This window comes from Rhinatrema bivittatum, unplaced genomic scaffold, assembly GCF_901001135.1.
Source record: "Rhinatrema bivittatum unplaced genomic scaffold, aRhiBiv1.1, whole genome shotgun sequence".
In the NCBI taxonomy this organism is placed as follows: domain Eukaryota; kingdom Metazoa; phylum Chordata; class Amphibia; order Gymnophiona; family Rhinatrematidae; genus Rhinatrema; species Rhinatrema bivittatum.
In genome coordinates, this window is record NW_021820340.1 from 1,693 (window position 1) to 24,751 (window position 23,059).

Below are 23,059 nucleotides of genomic sequence, written 5' to 3' on the forward strand. Positions count from 1 at the left end.
CTCTAACAGACCACATTATTATGGGTCTAGACAAAGGACACTCCTTTCTCTTAATCCTTTTAGACATCTCGGCGGCCTTCGACACCGTCAACCACTCCATCCTCCTTAATCGCCTTTCAGACATAGGCATATCAGGAACAATCCACAATTGGTTCAAGTCTTTCCTCAGTAACAGAAGTTTTAAAGTCAAAATCAACAATAAAGAATCACCATCTCCAAATTCCTCTCTTGGTGTACCACAAGGTTCTTCCCTATCACCCACTCTTTTCAATATTTACCTCCTCCCCCTTTGCCAACTGTTAACAAGTCTTAACCTCATTCACTACATCTATGCGGACGATGTTCAGATTCTGATTCCCATAACAGAATCTATTAACAAATCCCTTTCACTCTGGAACAACAGCCTACAAGCCATCACTAATCTCCTCAACAGTCTAAATTTGGTCCTCTTTGCTTCTAAGACTGAACTCCTCTTCATTTCCTCCAACCAAGATAACCTCCCGTCTCAGACCCATCACAACCACCTTTTCACCCACACTCACGTAAGAGCCCTTGGAGTAATTATCGACAACCGCCTTAACCTAAAGAATATGATCAAAACCACAACCAAAGATTGCTTCTACAGACTACAGGTGTTAAAAAGACTCAAACCTCTCCTATATTTCCATGACTTTAGGACGGTCCTTCAATCCTTGATATTTGCCAAAATAGACTACTGCAGCGCTCTCTTCACAGGCTACCCAGCTCAACAACCAAGCCCTACAGATGATTACAGAACGCCGCAGCTAGAATTTTGACAAGCACCAACCGGAGAGACCATATTACACCCATCCTCCGAAACCTACACTGGTTACCAGTCAATCACAGGGTTCTACACAAATCTCTAACTTTAATTCACAAATCTATTCATAATCTCCTCCATCTCGACCTCGAATTCCCATTCAAACTCCATACTTCTAACAGACCAATGAGAGAAACCTACAAAGGAGCACTACAAGCCCCGCCAACTAAAGCCACACGACTCATCTCGACCAGGGACCGAGCTTTTTCTACAGCAGGACCAGCCATCTGGAACCACCTCCCCGCAGAACTCAGACTGGAACCTTGCCTGCTAACATTTAAGAAAAAACTCAAAACTTGGCTGTTCATATAAGCCTTCCCTGATCCATCAGACTCTCACTAGATAACTAATCCGCTCATTAATATGGAACTCCGCTCCTCCAATATTCACCTCTTTTACTAGTTACCTACCCTAATAAGTTAACTGGCTCTAGACCAGACTCGGACATGAATCACTGTATTTAATACCTTCTTAAGGCCTTTCTTCTTCCAGCTGAATCAGCTTTCCAAGTTCATGGTCCTTGTTTTATGTACTTTTTACTTTTATACTTTTTGCTTTCTTCTGATTATAAAAGTTGTTCCTTATGTTATATTTATCTACCCCCTGTTCGATGTAAACCGACCTGATATGGTATTCATCCTTGAAGGTCGGTATAGAAAAATGTTAAATAAATAATGTTAAATTATGGCCCGGTCCCCACTCCTTCCTGTCAGCTTTTTTTTTTTTTTTTTTTAAGTGTTCGGTGGCCTTCACTCTCTTTCTCGCTCTTAGAAATATAGAACATGATGTCACATAAAGCCCATATGGCCCATCCAGTCTGCCCATCTACACATCTGCATAGCTTTACAATCTGTTCCTCTTGCTCACAAATCTTTCCATACTTCTCCTGAGCTTTCTTGAATTCTGTCTCCGGCTCTTCTCAATGAATGTTGTATGAGTATTGATATATCTGTGCATTTTGATCTCTGATGTTTTCTCTCTATTCCTTCCTTCCACAGTCTGACCTCCCCTATTACACATGGCAAGAGGTCCCAAGCCCGTATTGTCCAGATCCAGAAGGAACATCAAATCTGCATTCACAAAAAAGAACTGACAGAGCTGGACATCTACCACCGCATTTGCGTTTCAAGAACTACATGGTGGCCATGGTCAACAAGTCTCTGCTGCCAATCCGCTTCCAGTTGCCACTGCTGGGAGACACAGTCTTCTACACTCGTGGCCTCAAATACAATTTCCAGCTTATCTTCTTCTGGGGTCCAGGCTCTCTGTTTGAGAATGAGTGGAGCTTGAAGAGTGAGTACAAGCGTGTGGGGAATCGACTGGAACTGGCTGAGAAGCTAGGCTCCCGCATTCTGTGGACAGGCATAGCCAATTTGCTGTTGTGCCCACTCATCCTCATCTGGCAGATCCTTTATGCCTTTTTCAGCTACACAGAGATCCTGAAACGGGAGCCTGGCAGCCTGGGGGCACGCTGCTGGTCACTCTATGGACGTTGCTACCTGCGCCACTTCAATGAACTAGATCATGAGCTGCACTCCCGCCTCAGCAAAGGCTATAAGCCTGCCTTCAAGTACATGAACTGCTTTCTGTCACCGCTTCTTACCATTGTGGCCAAGAACGTGGCTTTCTTTGCAGGCTCCATTTTAGCTGTCCTGATTGCACTCACCGTCTATGATGAGGATGTACTGGCTGTAGAACATGTGCTAACTATGGTCACTCTGTTGGGTGTGTGCATCACCATCTGCAGGTGAGGAGTCCTCTGCTCAGTAAGCAGTCTGTATCTTTTCAATAAATAGTCTTGCTAGTCACAGTACTGTAAACTTATTATTTTGGGAGTATTCTGCCTGTTTTCTCCTCACCTATTTAAGATAGCTCAGATGGATTTACATGAAGAACAAACAAATATGAATGATTCCAAATTACCTGAATCAACTGCTAATAATAAGCAGTCTGTGAATAGGAATAAAAAGAATACATTTAGTTGTCTGTGTAAAATGCCAGGGGTACAAAAAAATAAAACTGGAGAGTTAGAACATATGGCACTAAACAAAAATATAGATCAGATAAGCATCTTGGACACCTGGTGTAAAGAGGACAACCAAGGGGACACTGTGATACCAGAATACAAAATCTATCAATATAACAGAATAGACTATGCTGGTCTTGGGATGGAATAGAGTTAAGTATGATAACATTTCTGCAAGCAGCAAAGTGTACTCTGGAAATTCTATAGATAGAAATTATGTGTGTGACGGGGAAGAGTTTAGCAAGGGCGTTATACTATCATGCACCTGACCAGAATTGGGGAAACAACTTGTGAAGTACTAATAGAGATGGGATGCTGTAGAATATAAAAATTTCAAAATAAATAAATAGACAAATTGAAAACACAATAATGTAAGATTTCAGTTATCCCAGTATTGAATGAGTGAACGTCTTATCAAGACATTCTAGGTGCCATAAATCACCATTTCTTGGAGCAGTTGGACCTGGAATCAGCGAGAGAGAGGGGGAGGCTACTTTTAGGTATATTTATTTAGTTATTATTTGATTTAAATTATGCTTTTCATGGAATTCAAAGTGGATCACATTCAGGTACTATAGATATTTCCCTGTACCCAGGGGGTTCATAATTTAAGTTTGTACCTGAGACAATGGAGAGTGAAGTGATGTGCCCAAGGTCACAAGGAGTGGCAGCAGGAGTTGAACGGTGGTTTCCTTGCTTCATAGCCCACTGCTCTAACCATTAGACTATTCCTCCACTTTGGTACTCAGGAGAACACAAGACCTGATACAAAGGGTAATGATGGTGGAATCGCTTGGCAGTAGTAATCAGAATGCAATCAAATTCAAGATAATCACTGGAGGAAGAAGTTAGACACTGAAAGGAGCAGTTATAAAGGTTAAAAGTCTGCGTAAGGTGAGGAAACTGTTTAAAAATAAATTTTTGGAAGCCCAGAGAAAAAGTATTCCACAAGTAAAACAAAAAAAAATAGTCCAAAGAAGGCCAAATGACTATCAGCATGGCTAAATGCTGCTGTGAAAGATGCTATTAAAGCTAAAAAGGTATCCTCTAAAAATTGGAAACGAGTACTAATGAGGAAAATAGGAATAAACATGATCATTAGCAAATTGTATGTAAAACATAAGAAGTGCTGTGCTGTTTCAGACCAAAGTCCATTGAGCTCAGCATTCTGTTTGTGAAAGTGGCCTATCTGGGTTGCCTGGAAGTATTTGGTAGATCTTTATAGGTAGATCTGTTGTTCCCAGAAGTAAGATATGGAGACTCCAAAGTCTACTTGGCTAACAATTATTAATGGACTAGTCCTCCAGAAACTTATCCAAACCTTTTTTTTAACTCAGCTATACTTCTAGCCATAACTACACTGTCCAGCAACAAATTTCCTATTTATTTTTGTATTTATATGCTTCCTTATCCATGGTTCTAAACTGTTCACAGAATAAAACATCACAGAATAAAACATTCATAAAATTCAAAATAATACAAACAACATAAAAATGATTAAAACTAACTTAACATTTCTAAGACTGTTTGTAAATACTATAATTAGCTTAATTGTGTGTTGACTGAAAAAATAGTTTCTCCAGTTTGTTTTAAATTTGCAACCTGCTAGTTCCATGAAATGTTTTCTACATAAGAACATATGAAATGCCATGATGGGTTAGACTAAGGTCCATCGAGCCCAGCATCCTGTCTCTGACAGTAGCCGGTCCAGATAACAAATACCTAGTATATCCCAAAATAGATTTCCTCTTTATCCAGCCAGAGTAGTTCAGATGCATGGATTATATCTGCCAAACAGGAGATGGTGACAGAGACTAAAACGCTTGCTGACATCACCCCATATAGGCTCCCATGCTGACCTCAACCTGCCAGTATTCTTTCCATACCTGGGAACGTTTGATTTCTAGTCACCCTGAGATTGTCATGGATTAATAGTTGAGGTGGGGAGGGGACGCAATAACTTCTTGACACTCACATACACGTGCTCTTCAACACACATACACACTAGCTTACTGCCGAGTTTTCTCGTCTCATTTCAGATATGATTTCTTCTTGTATTCTGCTCAAAAGGAGGCAATATGAACAACATTTGGTCTCCTTCTTTACATAGAGGCAGTAGTTCTGGTCGCAATCCAATAGTGGGGTCAAAGTTGGCATTCAATTTATTTTGTGTTCTCCAAGAAGGAGGGATCTTTTTGCTTTATTATAGACTTGAAATAAGTCAACAAGGCCCTAAAAGTACCTCACTTCAGGATGGAGACTTTGAAATTGTTCATAGTGGCAGTGAGATATGGAGAATTCCTAACATCCTTGGAAGAGAAGGGCACATAGCTGCACATTCCCATCAAAGAAAGTCACCAGAAATAACTTTTCTTTGTTGTATTGGGAGGCCATTTTCAGTTTTGAGCCCTTTCTTTTGGATTGGCCACCACCCAAAGGACCTTTTCCAAGATTATGGTAGTAGTTGTAGTAGTTGTATCGAGAAGGAATTTTGGTTCATCCTTATCTGGAGGATTGGTTAATCTGTGCAAAGTCGGCCCAGGAAAGCAAGACAGTGACCACCAGGGTGGTTCAGTTGCTGCAGGAACTGAGTTGGGTAATAAACTTTCAAAGAGCAAGTTGCAACCTTCTCAGTCCCTGGAGGCTTGTTTTAACATAAAGAAAGGCTGCATCCAGTTAGTGATGCAGAGGATCTAGAAACCGTAAGGTCAAGTGTGTTTTTTATTAGACACTGGGACACACCCTCTGTTTGATTCGACACGTTACGGAATGGTTAAGGTCCCTGGGCTGGGTGATAAACCTAACAAAGAGCCACCTGCAGCTGTCTCAGTCATTGGAGTATCTGGGGGCTTGATTTGATACCCGGTTAGGCAAGGTGTTCCTTACCTTGGAGAGAGTGGTCAAGTTGCAGGCTCAAGTTTTAGCAAGTTTTAACTGCTGAATCTGTCAGAGTTTGGGATTATTTACAGGTTCTAGGTTCCATGGCATTTATGCTGGAGTTGATTCCATGGGCGTTTGCTCGCATGCGACCTCTCCAGAAGGTGCTTTTTTCCAGTTGAAATCCGTTATCAGAGGAGTTTCAGCTACCATTACCACTCCAGAGGGAATCCAGATCCAGTCTCTCATGGTGGCTGTTGTGTTCCAGTTTGGAGAAAGGGGTGGAGCTGGAGGTCCTGGACTGGGTGATAGTGACTACAGAATGCCAGCCTCAGTGGTTGAAGAGAGCGGTATGTCAGGGATTGGTGACTCAAGGTCAGTGGATGCCGGTAGAATTGTCCTAGTTGATCAACTGACTGGAAACGAGAGGTTCGCAGGGAGTTACTTGCCTTCCTTCGACAGATTCGGGGGCTTGTGGTGCAAGTGTTCTCAGACAGACAATGCAACAACAGTGGCTTACATCAGTCGTCAGGGCGGAACAAAGAGTCAGCTAGTGGTTCTGGAGCTCTTTTGGTGGAAAAAATCTGGCAATACTAGCAGCTTCTAACAGGGCAGGAGTGGACAACGTGCAGGCGGATTATCTCAGCAGACAGCAGCTGGACCTGGGGGAAAGGGAGCTGTCAACGGAGGCCTTCGCCCTCATTCGGCACAGGTGGGGCAAGCCCCAGTTCGATCTGAGGGCAACTTGAGGAAATGCAAAGACTGTCAGGATTTTCAGCTGCAGGAGGGAATTCAGCTTCAAAGGAATTGATGCTCTAGTGCAGCCGTGGCCAGTGAGACTTCTGCTGTATGTATTCTGTGGCCGTTCACAGGGCAGGTGTTACATCGCATCGAACAACATCCAGGAATAAACATCCTAGTGGTGCCAGAATGGCCGTGCCATCTGAATCTGGTTCAACTAGCAGTAGATGGTCCTGTCCAATTAAGTCACCTGCAGAGGTTACTTCGCCAAGGGCCCATTTTTTCGGAACAGGCAGATCGCCTCTGTCTAGTGGCCTGGCTTTTGAGAGGTGGCACTTTCACTTGAAAGAGTATTCAGAACCAGTGATTACTACTGTACTTCAGGTCATCTACTTCTCTGGTGTATATCTGAGTGTGGCACTTGTTTGAGTCATGTTGTGGGGTCCACAACATTGATCCTTTGGAGGTGGATGTTGCCCAGATCTTGGCCTTTTTGCAAAATGGCTTGTCAAAGGGATTAGCCTATAATTCTCTTCGAGTACAGGTATCAGCCTGATATTGTATGTTTTCTTAAAGGGGCGCAAAGCATTTGTGCCCTCGGATTAGTAGGATGTGTCCATCATGGAACCTTAATCTTGTTCTTAGAGTGCTTTATGGGCCTCTTTTTGAACCACTGAGAAGGGTGTCTTTAAAGGACCTCACCTTGAAGATCGTTTTCCTGGTGGCAATTTGTAAGGCTAGGCAAATTTCAGAGCTACAGGCCTTGTTGTGCAGGGATCCTTTTCTGCAGAGTTTGGACAATGGAGTCTCATTGCATACAGTTCCTTTTTGCTCAAGGTCATATCTTCTTTTCATCTCAGCCATATGGTGGAATTGCTGGCCTTTCCGCACCTGACATCAGATTCGCCACATGTGAAGGAGCTTCACCATTTGACATTTATCTGGTTCTGTTGCGGTATCTTAAAGATACGAATGACTTTTAGAAGTCGGATCATCTCTTTGTTTTATTCAGTGGAGCAAAGAGAGGTTATAAAGCTGCTAAAAGCATGTTTGCACGATAGTTGAAGGAAGCGAATATTTCGGCTTATATCTGTAAGGGTCAGCTGGTTCCAGAGGAACTGTGGGTGCATTCTCTTAGGGCGCAGGCAGCCTCTTGGGCGAAGTGCCAGCTGTTATCTCTGCAGGAGATTTGTCGAGCAGCAACACGCTCTTCATTGCACACTTTTACCAAGCATTATTGTTTGGATGTTTGGGCTCCGGAGGAAGCCACAATTGGAGAAATTGTGCTGCGTGCGGGTCTTTCGGGTTCCCGCCCAGTGTAGAGGGGCTTGTGTATATCCCAGTTGTCTGGATTGATCTGGGGTATGAACAAGAAAGGATAATTGGTTCTTACATGCTAATTTTCATTCCTGGAATACCACAGATCAGTCCAAAGACCCATCCCCATTATTTTTTGAAAGACCATTCCTGCTTCTGGATGCTGGTGATGCAGAATTTGCATAATTGTACATGGTTTAATCAGTTTTGGGTTGGAAGTTTTCATTGCCCTTGAGGTTGGGGGGTCCAAATTTATTGGGGGTTCCAACTTTGATCCTGACTCACTCTGAATGAATAAATCCTTGGTGGTTTAAATTAAACATCTTGACTTGGGTACAGGTCAATACTGAGGGATTGCAGGTGGCACTCTCGGTTTTGTAGCAGTATCTGAAAAGATTTTATTCTCTTCTTCCTTCTGTTGGTAGGGATGCAAAACCCACTTGTCTGGACTGATCTGTGTTATTCCAGGAACTAAAATTAGCAGGTTAGAACCAATTTTTCTTTAGCAGAGTACGTAGGGCACGATACTGTGACCTATAAGTAATCCCCATACTGGGTCAGACCAAGGCAGTATCCTGTTTCCAACAGTGGCCAATCCAGGCTACAAGTACCTGGCAAGTACCCAAACACTAAATAGATCCCATGCTACTGATGCCAGTAATAGCAGAGGGATCTGGAAAAGGGAACCATGACTGAGGTGATCAAACTTGCAGATGACATAAAATTATTCAAATTTGTTAAAATGGCAGTGAAATACAAGGAACTGCAGAGAGAACTTGTGAGACTCAGAGATTGGGCAACTGAATGGCAGATGAAATTTAAAATAGAAAAGTGCAAAGTGATGAACATAAGGAAAAATAATCACAAGTACAGGTACACAATGCCAGGTTCTGTATTGGGAGTCACTCAGGTAAAGGTCACTCTGGATAATATAGTGAAATCCTCGGCTCAGTGTGCAGCAGTTCTCAAAGTAAACCGAATGTTATGATATGATAGAGATATATAAAGTCAGGTAAATAGGAAATGGTTATTTACTTTTTCAAGTAGTATAAAGACCAGGGACAGTTCATGAAGCAAAGTAATTTTTCAGTCTTTGCACAATTAAGCTGTGGAATTTGTTGCTTGGTGTTGTGGTCAAGTCAAGTGGGACTAGGTCAAGTTTTTGAAAGACAGGTCCATTAACAATTATGTACAAATTGGGATCGCCACTTCTTACCTTGGTGAGTGACCAAGAGGAAATGGATATACTCATTTGGATTTAACAGGTACTTCATAGTGATGTGGATTGGCATTGTCGGAGACAAGATGCTGGATTTCATGGGCCATTGTTCTAATTAAATAGACTACAACTCATGTTTGGAACCACATATGCTCCTGCCAAAGAGGAAGGCTGTATTCCTACCAGTCTCACGGTGATGGTGCGGGAGAGGAGCGCCGTGCTCCTCTTTAGTCTCACGGTGATGGTGCGGGAGAGGGGCGCCGTGCTCCTCTTTAGTCTCACGGTGATGATGAGGAGAGGGGCGCCGTGCTCCTCTTTAGTCTCACGGTGATGATGAGGAGAGGGGTGCTGTGCTCCTCTTTAGTCTCACGGTGATGGTGCGGGAGAGGGGCGCCGTGCTCCTCTTTAGTCTCAGTGATGGTGCGGGAGAGGGGCGCCGTGCTCCTCTTTAGTCTCACGGTGATGGTGAGGAGAGGGGCGCCGTGCTCCTCTTTAGTCTCAGTGATGGTGAGGAGAGGGGCGCCGTGCTCCTCTTTAGTTTGATGATGAGGAGAGGGGCGCCGTGCTCCTCTTTAGTCTCACGGTGATGGTGAGGAGAGGGGCGCCGTGCTCCTCTTTAGTCTCACGGTGATGGTGAGGAGAGGGGCGCCGTGCTCCTCTTTAGTCTCAGTGATGGTGAGGAGAGGGGCGCCGTGCTCCTCTTTAGTCTCACGGTGATGGTGAGGAGAGGGGCGCCGTGCTCCTCTCTTTAGTCTCAGTGATGGTGAGGAGAGGGGCGCCGTGCTCCTCTTTAGTCTCAGTGATGGTGCGGGAGAGGGGCGCCGTGCTCCTCTTTAGTCTCACGGTGATGGTGAGGAGAGGGGCGCCGTGCTCCTCTTTAGTCTCACGGTGATGGTGAGGAGAGGGGCGCCGTGCTCCTCTTTAGTCTCACGGTGATGGTGAGGAGAGGGGCGCCGTGCTCCTCTTTAGTCTCACGGTGATGGTGCGGGAGAGGGGCGCCGTGCTCCTCTTTAGTCTCACGGTGATGGTGAGGAGAGGGGCGCCGTGCTCCTCTCTTTAGTCTCAGTGATGGTGAGGAGAGGGGCGCCGTGCTCCTCTTTAGTCTCAGTGATGGTGCGGGAGAGGGGCGCCGTGCTCCTCTTTAGTCTCACGGTGATGGTGAGGAGAAGGGCGCCGTGCTCCTCTTTAGTCTCAGTGATGGTGAGGAGAGGGGCGCCGTGCTCCTCTTTAGTCTCACGGTGATGGTGAGGAGAAGGGGCGCCGTGCTCCTCTTTAGTCTCAGTGATGATGAGGAGAGGGGCGCCGTGCTCCTCTTTAGTCTCACGGTGATGAGTGCGGGAGAGGGGCGCCGTGCTCCTCTTTAGTCTCACGGTGATGGTGCGGGAGAGGGGCGCCGTGCTCCTCTTTAGTCTCACGGTGATGATGAGGAGAGGGGCGCCGTGCTCCTCTTTAGTCTCACGGTGATGATGAGGAGAGGGGCGCCGTTCTTCTCTTTAGTCTCACGGTGATGTTGAGGAGAGGGGCGCCGTGCTTCTCTTTAGTCTCACGGTGATGTTGAGGAGAGGGGCGCCGTGCTTCTCTTTAGTCTCACGGTGACGGTGCGGGAGAGGGGCGCCGTGCTCCTCTTTAGTCTCACGGTGACTGATGAGGAGAGGGGCGCCGTGCTTCTCTTTAGTCTCACGGTGACGGTGCGGGAGAGGGGCGCCGTGCTTCTCTTTAGTCTCACGGTGACGGTGCGGGAGAGGGGCGCCGTGCTCCTCTTTAGTCTCACGGTGACGGGTGAGGAGAGGGGCGCCGTGCTCCTCTTTAGTCTCACGGTGATGGTGAGGGAGAGGGGCGCCGTGCTCCTCTTTAGTCTCACGGTGATGGTGCGGGAGAGGGGCGCCGTGCTCCTCTTTAGTCTCACGGTGATGGTGCGGGAGAGGGGCGCCGTGCTCCTCTTTAGTCTCACGGTGATGGTGCGGGAGAGGGGCGCCGTGCTCCTCTTTAGTCTCACGGTGATGGTGCGGGAGAGGGGCGCCGTGCTCCTCTTTAGTCTCACGGTGATGGTGAGGGAGAGGGGCGCCGTGCTCCTCTTTAGTCTCACGGTGATGGTGCGGGAGAGGGGCGCCGTGCTCCTCTTTAGTCTCCCGGTGATGGTGCGGGAGAGGGGCGCCGTGCTCCTCTTTAGTCTCACGGTGATGGTGAGGGAGAGGGGCGCCGTGCTCCTCTTTAGTCTCACGGTGATGATGAGGAGAGGGGCGCCGTGCTCCTCTTTAGTCTCACGGTGATGGTGAGGAGAGGGGCGCCGTGCTCCTCTTTAGTCTCACGGTGATGGTGCGGGAGAGGGGCGCCGTGCTCCTCTTTAGTCTCACTGGTGATGATGAGGAGAGGGGCGCCGTGCTCCTCTTTAGTCTCACGGTGATGATGAGGAGAGGGGCGCCGTGCTTCTCTTTAGTCTCACGGTGATGGTGCGGGAGAGGGGCGCCGTGCTCCTCTTTAGTCTCACGGTGATGATGAGGAGAGGGGCGCCGTGCTCCTCTTTAGAGCAGGAGTGGGGCGCCGTGCTCCTCTTTAGTCTCACGGTGATGATGAGGAGAGGGGCGCCGTGCTCCTCTTTATTGCAGGAGAGGGGCGCCGTGCTCCTCTTTAGTGCAGGAGTGGGGCGCCGTGCTCCTCTTTAGTCTCACGGTGATGATGAGGAGAGGGGCGCCGTGCTCCTCTTTAGAGCAGGAGTGGGGCGCCGTGCTCCTCTTTAGTCTCACGGTGATGGTGCAGGAGAGGGGCGCCGTGCTCCTCTTTAGTCTCACGGTGATGGTGCGGGAGAGGAGCGCCGTGCTCCTCTTTAGTCTCACGGTGATGGTGAGGAGAGGGGCCTCTTTAGTCTCATGGTGATGGTGCGGGAGAGGGGCGCCGTGCTCCTCTTTAGTCTCACGGTGATGGTGCGGGAGAGGGGCGCCGTGCTCCTCTTTAGTCTCACGGTGATGGTGCGGGAGAGGGGTGCCGTGCTCCTCTTTAGTCTCACGGTGATGGGGCAGGAGAGGGGCGCCGTGCTCCTCTTTAGTCTCACGGTGATGGTGCAGGACAGGAGGGCTGTGCTCCTCTTGATCTTGCAGTGATCATGCAGGAGAGCAGTGCTGTATTCTTACAGATTTTGCAGGTGAGCAGTGCTGTCTGCTTGCCAGCATTGCAGTGATTGTGCAAATGAGTCGCATAGCTTTGTTGACAGTGTGACCATGATTACAGCTGTTGTATCACAAGTGAAGGAGATGAATACATTTCATTGTAACTCTGCAGACTGATGCTTCTCTCTTGTAATGCCTGCAGGTCCTTCATCCCAGACCAACACCTGGTATTTTGTCCAGAGCAGCTGTTGAAAGTGATCCTGGCACACATCCATTACATGCCCGACCATTGGCAAGGCAACGCCCATCGTTATGAGACCCGGGATCAGTTTGCACAACTTTTCCAGTACAAAGCCGTAAGTCCTGCACCCTCCCAGCACCTCTCCCCTTTTTCAAGCTACAGCTGAAACTTCTCCCAGCACCTTTCCCTTCCTCAAGCTAGAACTCAAGCTGTATTGAAGAGTATAGGATTATCATAGCAAAAGAGCACCCCAACAATGACAGCACAGCACCCAGTCCAGCAGGGATATATCACAATCTTCTTGTGTGTTCTTTGTGAAAATCAAAGAATACATTGAGGATAGTTTACAAAAAGCCTGCATAATAAACTTAGCAACACTGCATGTAAATTGCATTAATTTTCAAAGCGGACTTAGCATATTCCACCAAATCTCCCTGCAAAAGTTACACCTGCTAAAGAATCTGCAGAAATTGTTCATGAAAATTTAGATGCATGCTTTCCAAATTCCCAAAATATGCATGTTAGTCTAAAGTCTTCCCAATCACCTTGAGGAATGCCTCTGCTCAGTTCTGCACAAATACAATATATTCAGATAAGTTTATCTGGATACGGGGCAGCCAGTTTTGTAAAGGCCATTTCTGCATGTAAATTCTTTTCTTCATGGACAAGCAGGACGATACTTGGCCACACAAGTGGATGATGTCATCTGATGATGCTTAGATGGAAAAGCTCTCTGAGTTCTGGAAATCCCAAAAAGGTTTGTATGAGTAGTATCTGTTCTTCTCACCCAGTGCCACCACACATTTTGTCTTGGTCTATTTTCTTCTGCTAGAGCAAAGGGACTGTTATTACGTGTGTTTTAGTGGATCCTTGGGTGCTGTGGAGATGACCACGCCCACGGGGAGGAGCCCAGTGAGGAGCCACAGCACTGGGCTAGACTCTATACACAAAACACCGGAATTGAACTTTTTATTTATACAGTTTGATAGCCACCAGGTGGCAGTGGTGAGTTGTAGTCTCAGGGACCTCGGCAGAGGGTGCCCTTCTCTCCTTGGTGACATCAGGAGGTTCCGCAGCAAGGGTTACTGTGGATGAGACATGAGATGTTAGAGTACTCACTCGGTGTTAGCTGTTATGGATGCGATTCCACCAGATAGTTGTCGTAGATACAGACACTGAGGCAGGGAGAGCAGCCCTCAAGGAGCAAGTACCTGTTCCCTGAAAGGCACCTGAAAATAGAACAGAGGGCCCCCGAGGAGCGGGTACCCAAGTTAGTAGTAAAACCCCGAAGGGCAGAAGGAGAGCTTCCTGCAGGCAGCAGGGAAGCGGCAGAGTAGTGCAGACAGGAACAGTTCGAGTCTATTCGAACCTTTGCCAACTCAATGAGCTAGCAATCTTGAGAAGTAGATATACCCGGATTGGCGTGACGTCAGCTGAGGGAATGCCCTCTAGGTTCGCGCCCCTGTGCGTACTTAGACGTGGGTTGTGCGCACGCACCCTAGCAGGTACCTGGAGGGAGCAATGGCGTATGGCTGCACTATAGCCATTCCGGGGATGCCAGAGAAGTTGGCTTGACCCTGCGGTAGCCGTCTTGCCCAGGTAAGCGGGAGGAGCCAAGATAGGGGTGGAACAAGTGGGGCGAAGCTGTCGAAGACTGGACGCAACAGTACCCCCCTTCAAAGGGCGTCAACGCAATGACTTAACAGGTCTAGATTTTGCGGATGTGGATGATGGAAATCCTGTAGCATCTTCTTATCCAAGATATTGGACATTGGAGTCCAAGAGTTGTCTTCTGGGCCATAACCATCCCATGACAGGAGGTATTCCCATACTCTGCCTCGTTTTCTTACATTGAGAACTGCGTCAACTTTGTATTCGATGTCTTCTTCTGCATCTACTGGAGTAGAGTCGAGTACCTTGTTAGAAAATTCCCTGAGTATCACTGGTTTCAATAGTGAGACGTGGAATGCATTGTGGATCTTTAGAGTAGCTGGTAGCTTCAGACTGTAGGTAAGGTTGCCCAGTTGTCGGAGAATGGGAAATAGTCCAACGAAGTGAGGAGCGAATCGAGCTGAAGGAAGTTTGAGTCTTAAATGTTTTGTTAAAAGCCAGACCTTGTCACCAGGCTTGAAGTCTGGAGCCTTGCGGTGATGAGCATCGTATCCTTTCTTGGCTCGTATTTCTGCTTTCATAAGCATCTCTTTAGTCTGAGTCCAGAGTTGATGGATATCTGTAGCAGTTGTTTGTGCTGCTGGGGATGACACTGATAACGGAAGTGGCAGTGGTGGTAATAGAAGTCGTCCGTAGACCACTTCAAATGGTGTTGATCCAGTGGATGTTGCTGGATGAGAGTTTATGGCAAATTCTGCCCATGATAACAGTTCGCTCCAATCATTCTGTTGGGTGTTCACGTAGGCATGAATGAACTGTTTGAGTGTCCTGTTCATCCTTTCTGTTTGGCCGTTCGACTGAGGATGATATGCTGATATGAAGTCGAGGGCTATATCGAACGTCTTGCATAATGCCTTCCAGAAGTTAGCTGTGAACTGCACTCCGCGATCGGAGACTATATGCTTAGGCAAGCCATGTAGGCGGAAGATGTGCGTGATGAACAATTGGGCGAGCTCCATGGCGGTGGGTAAGCCTGGGAGAGCCACAAAATGTGCCATCTTCGAGAACCTGTCAACAGTTACCCAAATGGTGTTGTTTCCTCCAGATGATGGTAAATTTACCACAAAGTCAGTGGCAATATGTGTCCACGGTTCTTCAGGGACTGGCAAGGGTTGGAGGAGACCCCATGGACGTCCTGGCGGCGTCTTCTGTTTAGTGCAGTTTGCACAGGAAGCGACGTAGGCAAACGTGTCCTCTTTCATGGTGGGCCACCAATAAAAGGTTTGCAGTTTAGACAATGTCCTTTGTTGCCCATGGTGTCCTGAGAGTGGAGTCATGGGCCCAAGCCAATAGCTTTGTCCTGAGGTTCTTGGGTACGATTGTCTTTCCTGCAGGCACCGAATGGATAGCTGCCAATATGACCTTCTCGGGGTCAATGATGTGTTGCGACTCTTCGGGTATGTATATACACTGTACTATTGTATATAATTAACCTCCTCTTTCTCTCTCTATTTTTCCTCCTCCCAGTTTACAGCCCCTGTTAATTGTAACTGCATCTCTTCATCACGTTTAGTTATGTTCTTGGTTTGTTCTTCACACCCCTGTTTCATGTAAAACCGGCATGATGTGAACGCTTTCATGAATGCCGGTATAGAAAAACCTTAAATAAATAAAATAAATAAATCCTCGGAAAGGAAGGAGTGTGAAAGAGCATCAGCTCTGATATTCTTGTCTCCTAGGCAATACTTGAGCACGAAGTTGAATCTATTGAAAAACAGTGACCATCTCGTTTGTCTATGGTTCAGGCACTGTGCGTGGCGGAGATACTCCAAGTTCTTATAGTCTGTGAAGACCATTACTTGATGTTGTGCTCCTTCGAGCCAATGGCGCCATTCTTTGAATGCCATGTTTATAGCCAGAAGTTCCTTGTCTCCAACGCTGTAATTTCTCTCGGCAGGAGAAAAGCGACAGGAGAAAAATCAGCATGGATGCGGGACCTTAGAATAGCCAGCTTGGCTTAATACTGCCCCTACGCCAATGTCTGAGGCGTCGGCCTCTACGATGAAAGGTTTTGAGGGGTCTGGATGTTGAAGGCATGGCTTGGTTGAAAAGGCATCCTTCAGCTTTTGGAATGCAGCAATTGCTTCGGGAGACCAATTAGCCACATTGGCACCTTTTCGTGTCATAGCTGTAAGTGAGGAGTAATTCTTGATGAAGGTCCTGTAATAGTTGGTGAAACCTAAGAAGCATCTGAGAGCCTTTAACCTGGTGGGTTGTGCCCATTTCTTGATACTCTCCAGCTTCTGTGGGTCTATTTGAAAACCTTCTTTGGAGACAATGTAGCCTAGGAAAGGCACTGATTCCTTATGAAATTCACATTTAGATAGCTTGGCATAGAGATGGTTCTCACGAAGTCTCTGAAGTACTCTCTTGACATCTTCTTGGTGAGTGGTGATGTCTTGTGAGAAGATTAAGATGTCATCTAAGTAGATAACAACACATTTATAGAGGAGGTATCGGAAGATGTCATTCATTAAATTTTGAAAGACGGCTGGAGCATTGCATAGGCCGAACGGCATCACTAAATACTCGAACTGGCCGTCTCAAGTGTTGAAGGCCGTCTTCCATTCATCGCCATCTTTAATGCGAAGCAGGTTGTATGCTCCTTTCAGATCCAGTTTTGAAAAGATCTGGGCTCCTTGTAGTCTATCAAAAAGTTCTGAAATCAGAGGCAGGGGATAACGGTCCTTAATAGTTATTTCGTTAAGGCCTCTGTAATCTAATCAAGGACGCAATGTGCCATCCTTTTTGCCCACAAAGAAGAAGCCTGCGCCCGCAGGAGACTTGGGACGGTCTAATGAAGCCTTGTTGAGATTCTCCTGAATGTATTCAGACATGGCTTTGTTCTCTGCCACAGACAAGGGGTACACTCTGCCTTTGGGTGGCTCCGTATTCGGCTTCAGACGAATGGCGCAGTCATAGGGTCTGTGAGGCAGACGTATATCTGCAGCTTCTTTTGAAAAAGCATCTTGAAAGATGCGTATTGAGGCGGCAAGCCTGGCATTACTGGGGTGGTAGGCATACAAGGTAATGGCTTAACCTCAGTCAGGCATCGCCTATGGCAGTCTGGACCCCAACTTGACAGTTCCAGAGTGACCCAATCGAATTGGGGCATATGCTGTTGTAGCCACAGTAATCCCAGTACTATGGGGTGCATAGCTTTCTCTAGAATAAAGATGGAGATGGTCTTCGTATGGAGAGCACCGGTATGTAGACACATTGGTTCGGTATGTAGTGTTACTTCTCCCGGCAAGGGTTCTCCATGGATGGGTGAAAGAAGTAGGGGAGGCGACAGAGTGGAAGTGGGGATCCATAGATGTTCCACTAGTCGTTGAAGAATAAAGTTGCCTCCTGCCCCTGAGTCCACTAGGGCAAGAGTCTGGTACTGTAGAGGACTGCAGATGAGAGATACAGGAAGAGAAAGCAGAGGAGAGGGAGTGGTGAGACCTAAGAAGAGTCTTCCCGCAGGACTTAGGTCTGTCCATTTCCTGGACATATAGGGCAATTTTGGACAGTATGGCCAGCTTGTCCACAGTACATACACAGCCCTAATTTCTTCCGCGTTCTTCTCTCCTTTGACGTTAGGTGGCTGCGGCCTAATTGCATCGGTTCCTCTTTGCTGGCTGCTGGGACCGTAAGGGCAACCCTGGATGCAGTCTTGACTCGGACTTCACTCAGAAAGGTTCTCCTGGAAGTTTTGGTTTCTTGAACTTTATCTCGAAGCCAGCGATCGATTTTAGTTGCCAGTTTCACCATTTCAGCCAAGGTTTCAGGCATCTCTCTGGCTGAGAGTTCATCCTTCAGGTGAGTGTTCAGTCCTTCGAAGAACAGCGTCTTCAGGCATCTTGGGTCCCAGGATAATTCAGACGCCAGTGTCTTGAATTCAATAGCGAAGTCAGCTAGGGTCTTGTTCCCTTGCTTTAGGTGAACCAAGGAAGATCCTGCAACAGAATATCGGGCAGGGTCATCAAAAACTGATTTTTTTTTTTTTTAATATACCGACATTTGATCTCAATTGAGATATCACACCGGTTTACATTCAGGTACTGTAGGTATTTCTCTATCCCCAGGGGGCTTACAATCTAAGTTTTGTACCTGAGGCAATGGAGGGTAAAGTGACTTGCCCAAGGTCACAAGGAGCGACAGCAGGACTTAAACAGAATTTAAACAGTTCAAGGAATCCTTCAACGTTGTGACGGATCGGGTCCTCGCATTCCCACAGCAAAGATGCCCAGGACAGGGCTCGTCCATCTAGGAATGATAGGATATACGTAGTCTTCGCATAAGCTGTGGGGAAATGTCCAGGTTGTAAAGCAAAATGCATGCAGCATTGGTTAATGAAGTCTCTAGCATCTCCATACTTCTCCCGAGAAGCGGGTAGGAGCTGCTAGAGGTACAGTCGTCGTGACTGTCACCTCTGATGGTTTAGCCTCTTTACCTGAGGTGGAAGGCGAGTTCATCTGTTTGTGTAACAAATTAAATGCAGCGGTCAATTCTTCCAGCGCAGTCTGCTATTCGTCGATCCGCTGGGCCAGGCCTGGAATGGCCTGCAATGCCATGAGCTGAGCCGGATCCATGGAGTTGGCAATCTATTGTTATTAAGTGTGTTTTAGTGGATCCTTGGGTGCTGTGGAGATGACCACGCTCATGGGGAGGAGCCCTGTGAGGAGCCACAGCACTGGGCTAGACTCTATACACAAAACACCGGAATTGAACTCTTTATTTATACAGTTTGAAGATAGCCACCATGTGGCAGTGGTGAGTTGTAGTCTCAGAGACCTTGGCAGAGGGAGCCCTTCTCTCCTTGGTGACATCAGGAGGTTCCGCAGCAAGGGTTACTGTGGATGAGACATGAGATGTTAGAGTACTCACTCGGTGTTAGCTGTTATGGATGCGATTCCACCAGATAGTTGTCGTAGGTACAGACACAGAGGCAGGAAGAGCAGGCCCTCGAGGAGCGAGTACCTGTTCCCTGAAAGGCATCTGAAAATAGAACAGAGGGCCCCCGAGGAGTGGGTACCCAAGTTAGTAGTAAAACCCCAAAGGGCAGAAGGAGAGCTTCCTGCAGGCAGCAGGGAAGTGGAAGAGTAGCGCAGACAGGAACAGTTCGAGTCTATTCGAGCCTTTGCCAACTCAATGAGCTAGCAAACTTGAGAAGTAGATATACCCGGATTGGCGTGACGTCAGCTGAGGGAGCGCCCTCGAGGTTCGCGTCACTGGGCGTACTTAGACGTGGGTTGCATGCGCACGCACACCCTAGCAAGTACCTGGGGGGAGCAACGGTGTACGGCTGCACCATAGCCGTTCCGGGGACTCCAGAGAAGTCATCTTGACGACGCTGTGGTAGCCATCTTGCCCAGGTAAGTGGGAGGAGCCGAGATAGGGGTGCAGCAAGCGGGGCGAAGCTATCGAAGACCGACGGAAGCAACAGGGACATGTGTTTTGTCTCTCTCTTAGCCACTCATTGAGGTTATTGCCTTCGTTTTTTTCTCTTTATATTCTTTATTTTAGTAAATTTTCTTTAGTATTTTTTCGTTAGCCTTCCCAAAAAAAAATTATTTTTTTAAATAGTTTCCTTGGTAGCTTTCAAAACTGAGTTTGATTTAGCGTCTGTCCTCTTCAAGATGGCAGACAACAACTGAGTTTATGTCCAGTACATTCTGAAGATTTCACAATTTAAACTCTGAACAATTACAAGAATTACTCCCTCTCCTCCCCCTCCCTCCCATCAGTCAGCAGAATAAACTTCGAGCTCTATGTGGCAACACCTGAATATACCCCTCCGAAATCTTCATAAAGTCCCACCGTCTTTTAAATGTGTCCATCTTTTCCATGACACACATGTGACGTATCAGGTTTCTCAATTGCATTAGAGAAGGTGATTGCGGTGTCAACATTTTTTGCAAAATTGCTTTTTTTTTTTTGCCAATAGCAAAGCCTTCCTGCACCATTGTCTAGTATATCTCTTCAGAAAGAAGTACTTACAAAGGTTATCAAACAAAATTGGACCTATGTCTAGTGGTAGCAGTACCCCTGAGATGTTTCAAATGTTTGTCTGTACTTTTTCCCAGAATTGCATAATATGCAACCATGATCAAAAATTGATGGCCCAGAGTACCTTCTGTCTCATTTAATTTAATGCGCGTATTTAATAAATAAGCTCTTCCTCTTCATGCAGGCAAGTCAGTCCACACCAGTGGTTGTGCACTCCAACCAGATGATGGAGATGTAGAACAGCGACTTGCTGATGTCACGCTCATATAGCTCAGCACAGACACCAGCCAGCCAATATTTCTCCGTCTCCAGCAGATGGTGGGTATGCATCCCTGTTTGTAGACTTCAGCCTGCCAGGATTGGGCAGGCAAACTTTCAGACTCCTGAGGTGATAGCTTAAGCTCCCTCTCTCAGTTGAGTGTCTTGGCTAGGAAGGACAGGAGTGAGATGAAAACTGGTACCCTAGCCCTTCTCCTGACAGTATTTATTTGTATTTATTTATAAGGTTTTATACACCGACATTCGTGTGGAACATCATGCCGGTTTACATTTAACAATAAAAGTTGGAGAAATTACAATGAACAGGGAGGGGGGAGGGGAGAAGGCTAGAAAGAGAGGGAAAAGAGCTAGCGATGGAAATTTAAAGGAACAATTATATGATGATTTATTTTATTTTATTTATTTATTTATTTAAATTCTTTTAATATACCGATGCTCAAGACCAAGGTCTTATCGGACCGGTTTACAGTAAACTAGGGGTAACCAGGTTAACAGAGCAAACAACACAAGAAGAACAAAAAGTTACATTATAACAGGGAATGTAGAGAACTAGGCTGTTAGAGAAAAAATAGTTAAACAATTCTAACAAATTTTAAAAGTTAAGTTAAACAAATTCTAACTGGAGAGAAGGGCAAAGGAGGAGAGGGTGCTTACAGGATAAGAATTATGTACAGATTTACCTAGTATATATGAAATTAAGCAAATTTACAAATTTACATAGTGTATATGAAATTAAGCAAGTTAGTCGGGCAACAGTTCCTTTGAGTTGCGGAAATGGACGCATCCGTGAGGTAAGAGACTGTGTGGGTGACCCTGAGGCTTTTTTAGGGAGTAAGCTTGGGCGAATAGCCAAGTTTTTTAATTTTTTTTCTGAACGTGATATGGCAATGTTCCTGGCGGAGATCTGGTGGGAGGGAGTTCCAGTGAAGCGGTCTCCAGTGAAGCGGACTCCAGAATGAATTTTTTAAAATTCATTCTGGAGTCTAGGAAGGCTCCAAGGTCTCTCACTTGATTTACTAGAGGTATGTTAGTATTGATGGCTAGTATATTGTTATCAATAGGGGAGATCTGGTGGGAGGGAGTTCCAGTGAAGCGGTCCAGCAGTTGATAGTGCCCGTTTTTCAATAGAGTTGTGAAAATGGATTTTTTGGGGGAACTTGGAGGGAATCTCTATATGCAGATCTGGTGGGTCTTACAGAGGAGTGTGGTTTGAGGGGTATGGTAAGTTGGAGCGAGGATTCTTGAACTAAGGTTTTGTGGATAATAGTAAGGGTCTGGAAGAGAATTCTGTAGCGAATGGGTAGCCAGGGAAGTATTTTTAGAATCTGGGGTGATGTGGTCCATGCGGCGGGAGTTTGTGAGGATCCTGGCTGCGGCGTTTTTGCAGCATTTGAAGAGGTTTGGTAGAAGAGGCCGGGAGACCAAGTAAAAGCGCATTACAATAGTCTATCTTTGAGAATAGTATGGCTTGAAGGACCGAACGGTAGTCATGAAAGTGAAAGGAGAGGTCTTAGTTGTTTTTAATACCTGTAGTTTGTAAAAGCCTTCTTTGGTGGTGTTGATGAATTTTTTAAAATTCATTCTGGAGTCTAGGAAGGCTCCAAGGTCTCTCACTTGATTTACTAGAGGTATGTTAGTATTGATGGCTAGTATATTGTTATCATTAGGGGAAATGATTAGCAGTTCGGTCTTGGACGTATTGAGAACGAGACAGAGACTTGTGAGAAGGAGGTTGATGGTGTGAAGGCAGCTATTCCAGTAGTTTAGTGTGTCGGAGACGGGTTCCTTGATGGGGATTAGGATCTGCACGTCGTCCGCATAGATGAAGTGTGTGAGGTTGAGGTTATCGAGTAGTTGGCATAGGGGGAGAAGATATATGTTGAATAGGGTCTGCGAGAGCGAGGAACCCTGGGGAACTCCTTGTTTGGCAGCTACAGGGTGCGACTCCTTGTTGGTTATTTTTACTTTGTAGTATCTGTCGCTTAGAAAGGATTTTAGCCAGAGGAGAGCAGCACCTGAGATACCTATTTCCATGAGACGGTCGATGAGGATTGTGTGGTTCACTGTGTCGAACGCTGCCGAGATGTCTAACAGAGCTAGAAGGTATGATTGACCTTTGTCGAGGCCCAGCAGGATGGTGTCAGTTAATGAGAGTAGGAGAGTTTCTGTATTTCTGCGTTTCCTGAAACCGAATTGCGATGGGTATAGGATGTCGTGGGATTCGAGGTAGTCTGTGAGTCTAGTATTGACCAGTTTTTCCATTAGCTTGGCTATGAAAGGTAGGTTAGCGATAGGGCGAAAATTTGTGGGATTAGATGGGTCCAGGTTGGGTTTTTTAGTAAAGGTTTCAGCGAGGCTGTTTTCAAGGCATCTGGGACTGTTCCGTTTGTGAGTGAACAGTTTATAATGTCGGCCAAAGGTTTGGCGATGATGTTAGAACTGTAAGAAGGAGTTTGGTTGGAATTTGGTCTATAGGGTGTGATGAGGGCTTCATTTTCTTGATGATAGATTCTATTTCTAAGGAAGAAGTGGAATCAAAAAGATTCTAGGACCGTTTGTGTGTCGATGGGGCGTGGTTTTGGTCCGGAGGAGGCTGGGAGTTGTGACTGGGGTTAGGAATGGGGTTGGAGGATGTTAGCGGGATAAGTAGATTTTTATTTTGTTGTCGAAGAAGACTGCCAGCTCGGTGGATTTGTTTTGTGCTTCTTCTTCTGGGATGATAGGAGGAATAGGGGTGGTGAGTGTGGCA

The 23,059-nt window shown here is 46.4% G+C and overlaps 1 protein-coding gene across 1 annotated transcript in view; it reads left to right on the forward strand.

Annotated features, from left to right (window-relative positions):
- Positions 1-1,809: 1,809 nt before the first annotated feature.
- LOC115081518 (autophagy-related protein 9A-like) overlaps positions 1,810-23,059 on the forward strand; it is a gene marked incomplete at its 3' end in the record, with an annotated part of 41,865 nt that continues 20,615 nt past the window's right edge. The window contains 4 exon segments of the mRNA XM_029585967.1: positions 1,810-1,872; positions 1,874-1,955; positions 1,958-2,588; positions 12,328-12,481. Of these exon segments, the coding sequence (XP_029441827.1) occupies positions 1,810-1,872; positions 1,874-1,955; positions 1,958-2,588; positions 12,328-12,481 (930 nt within the window).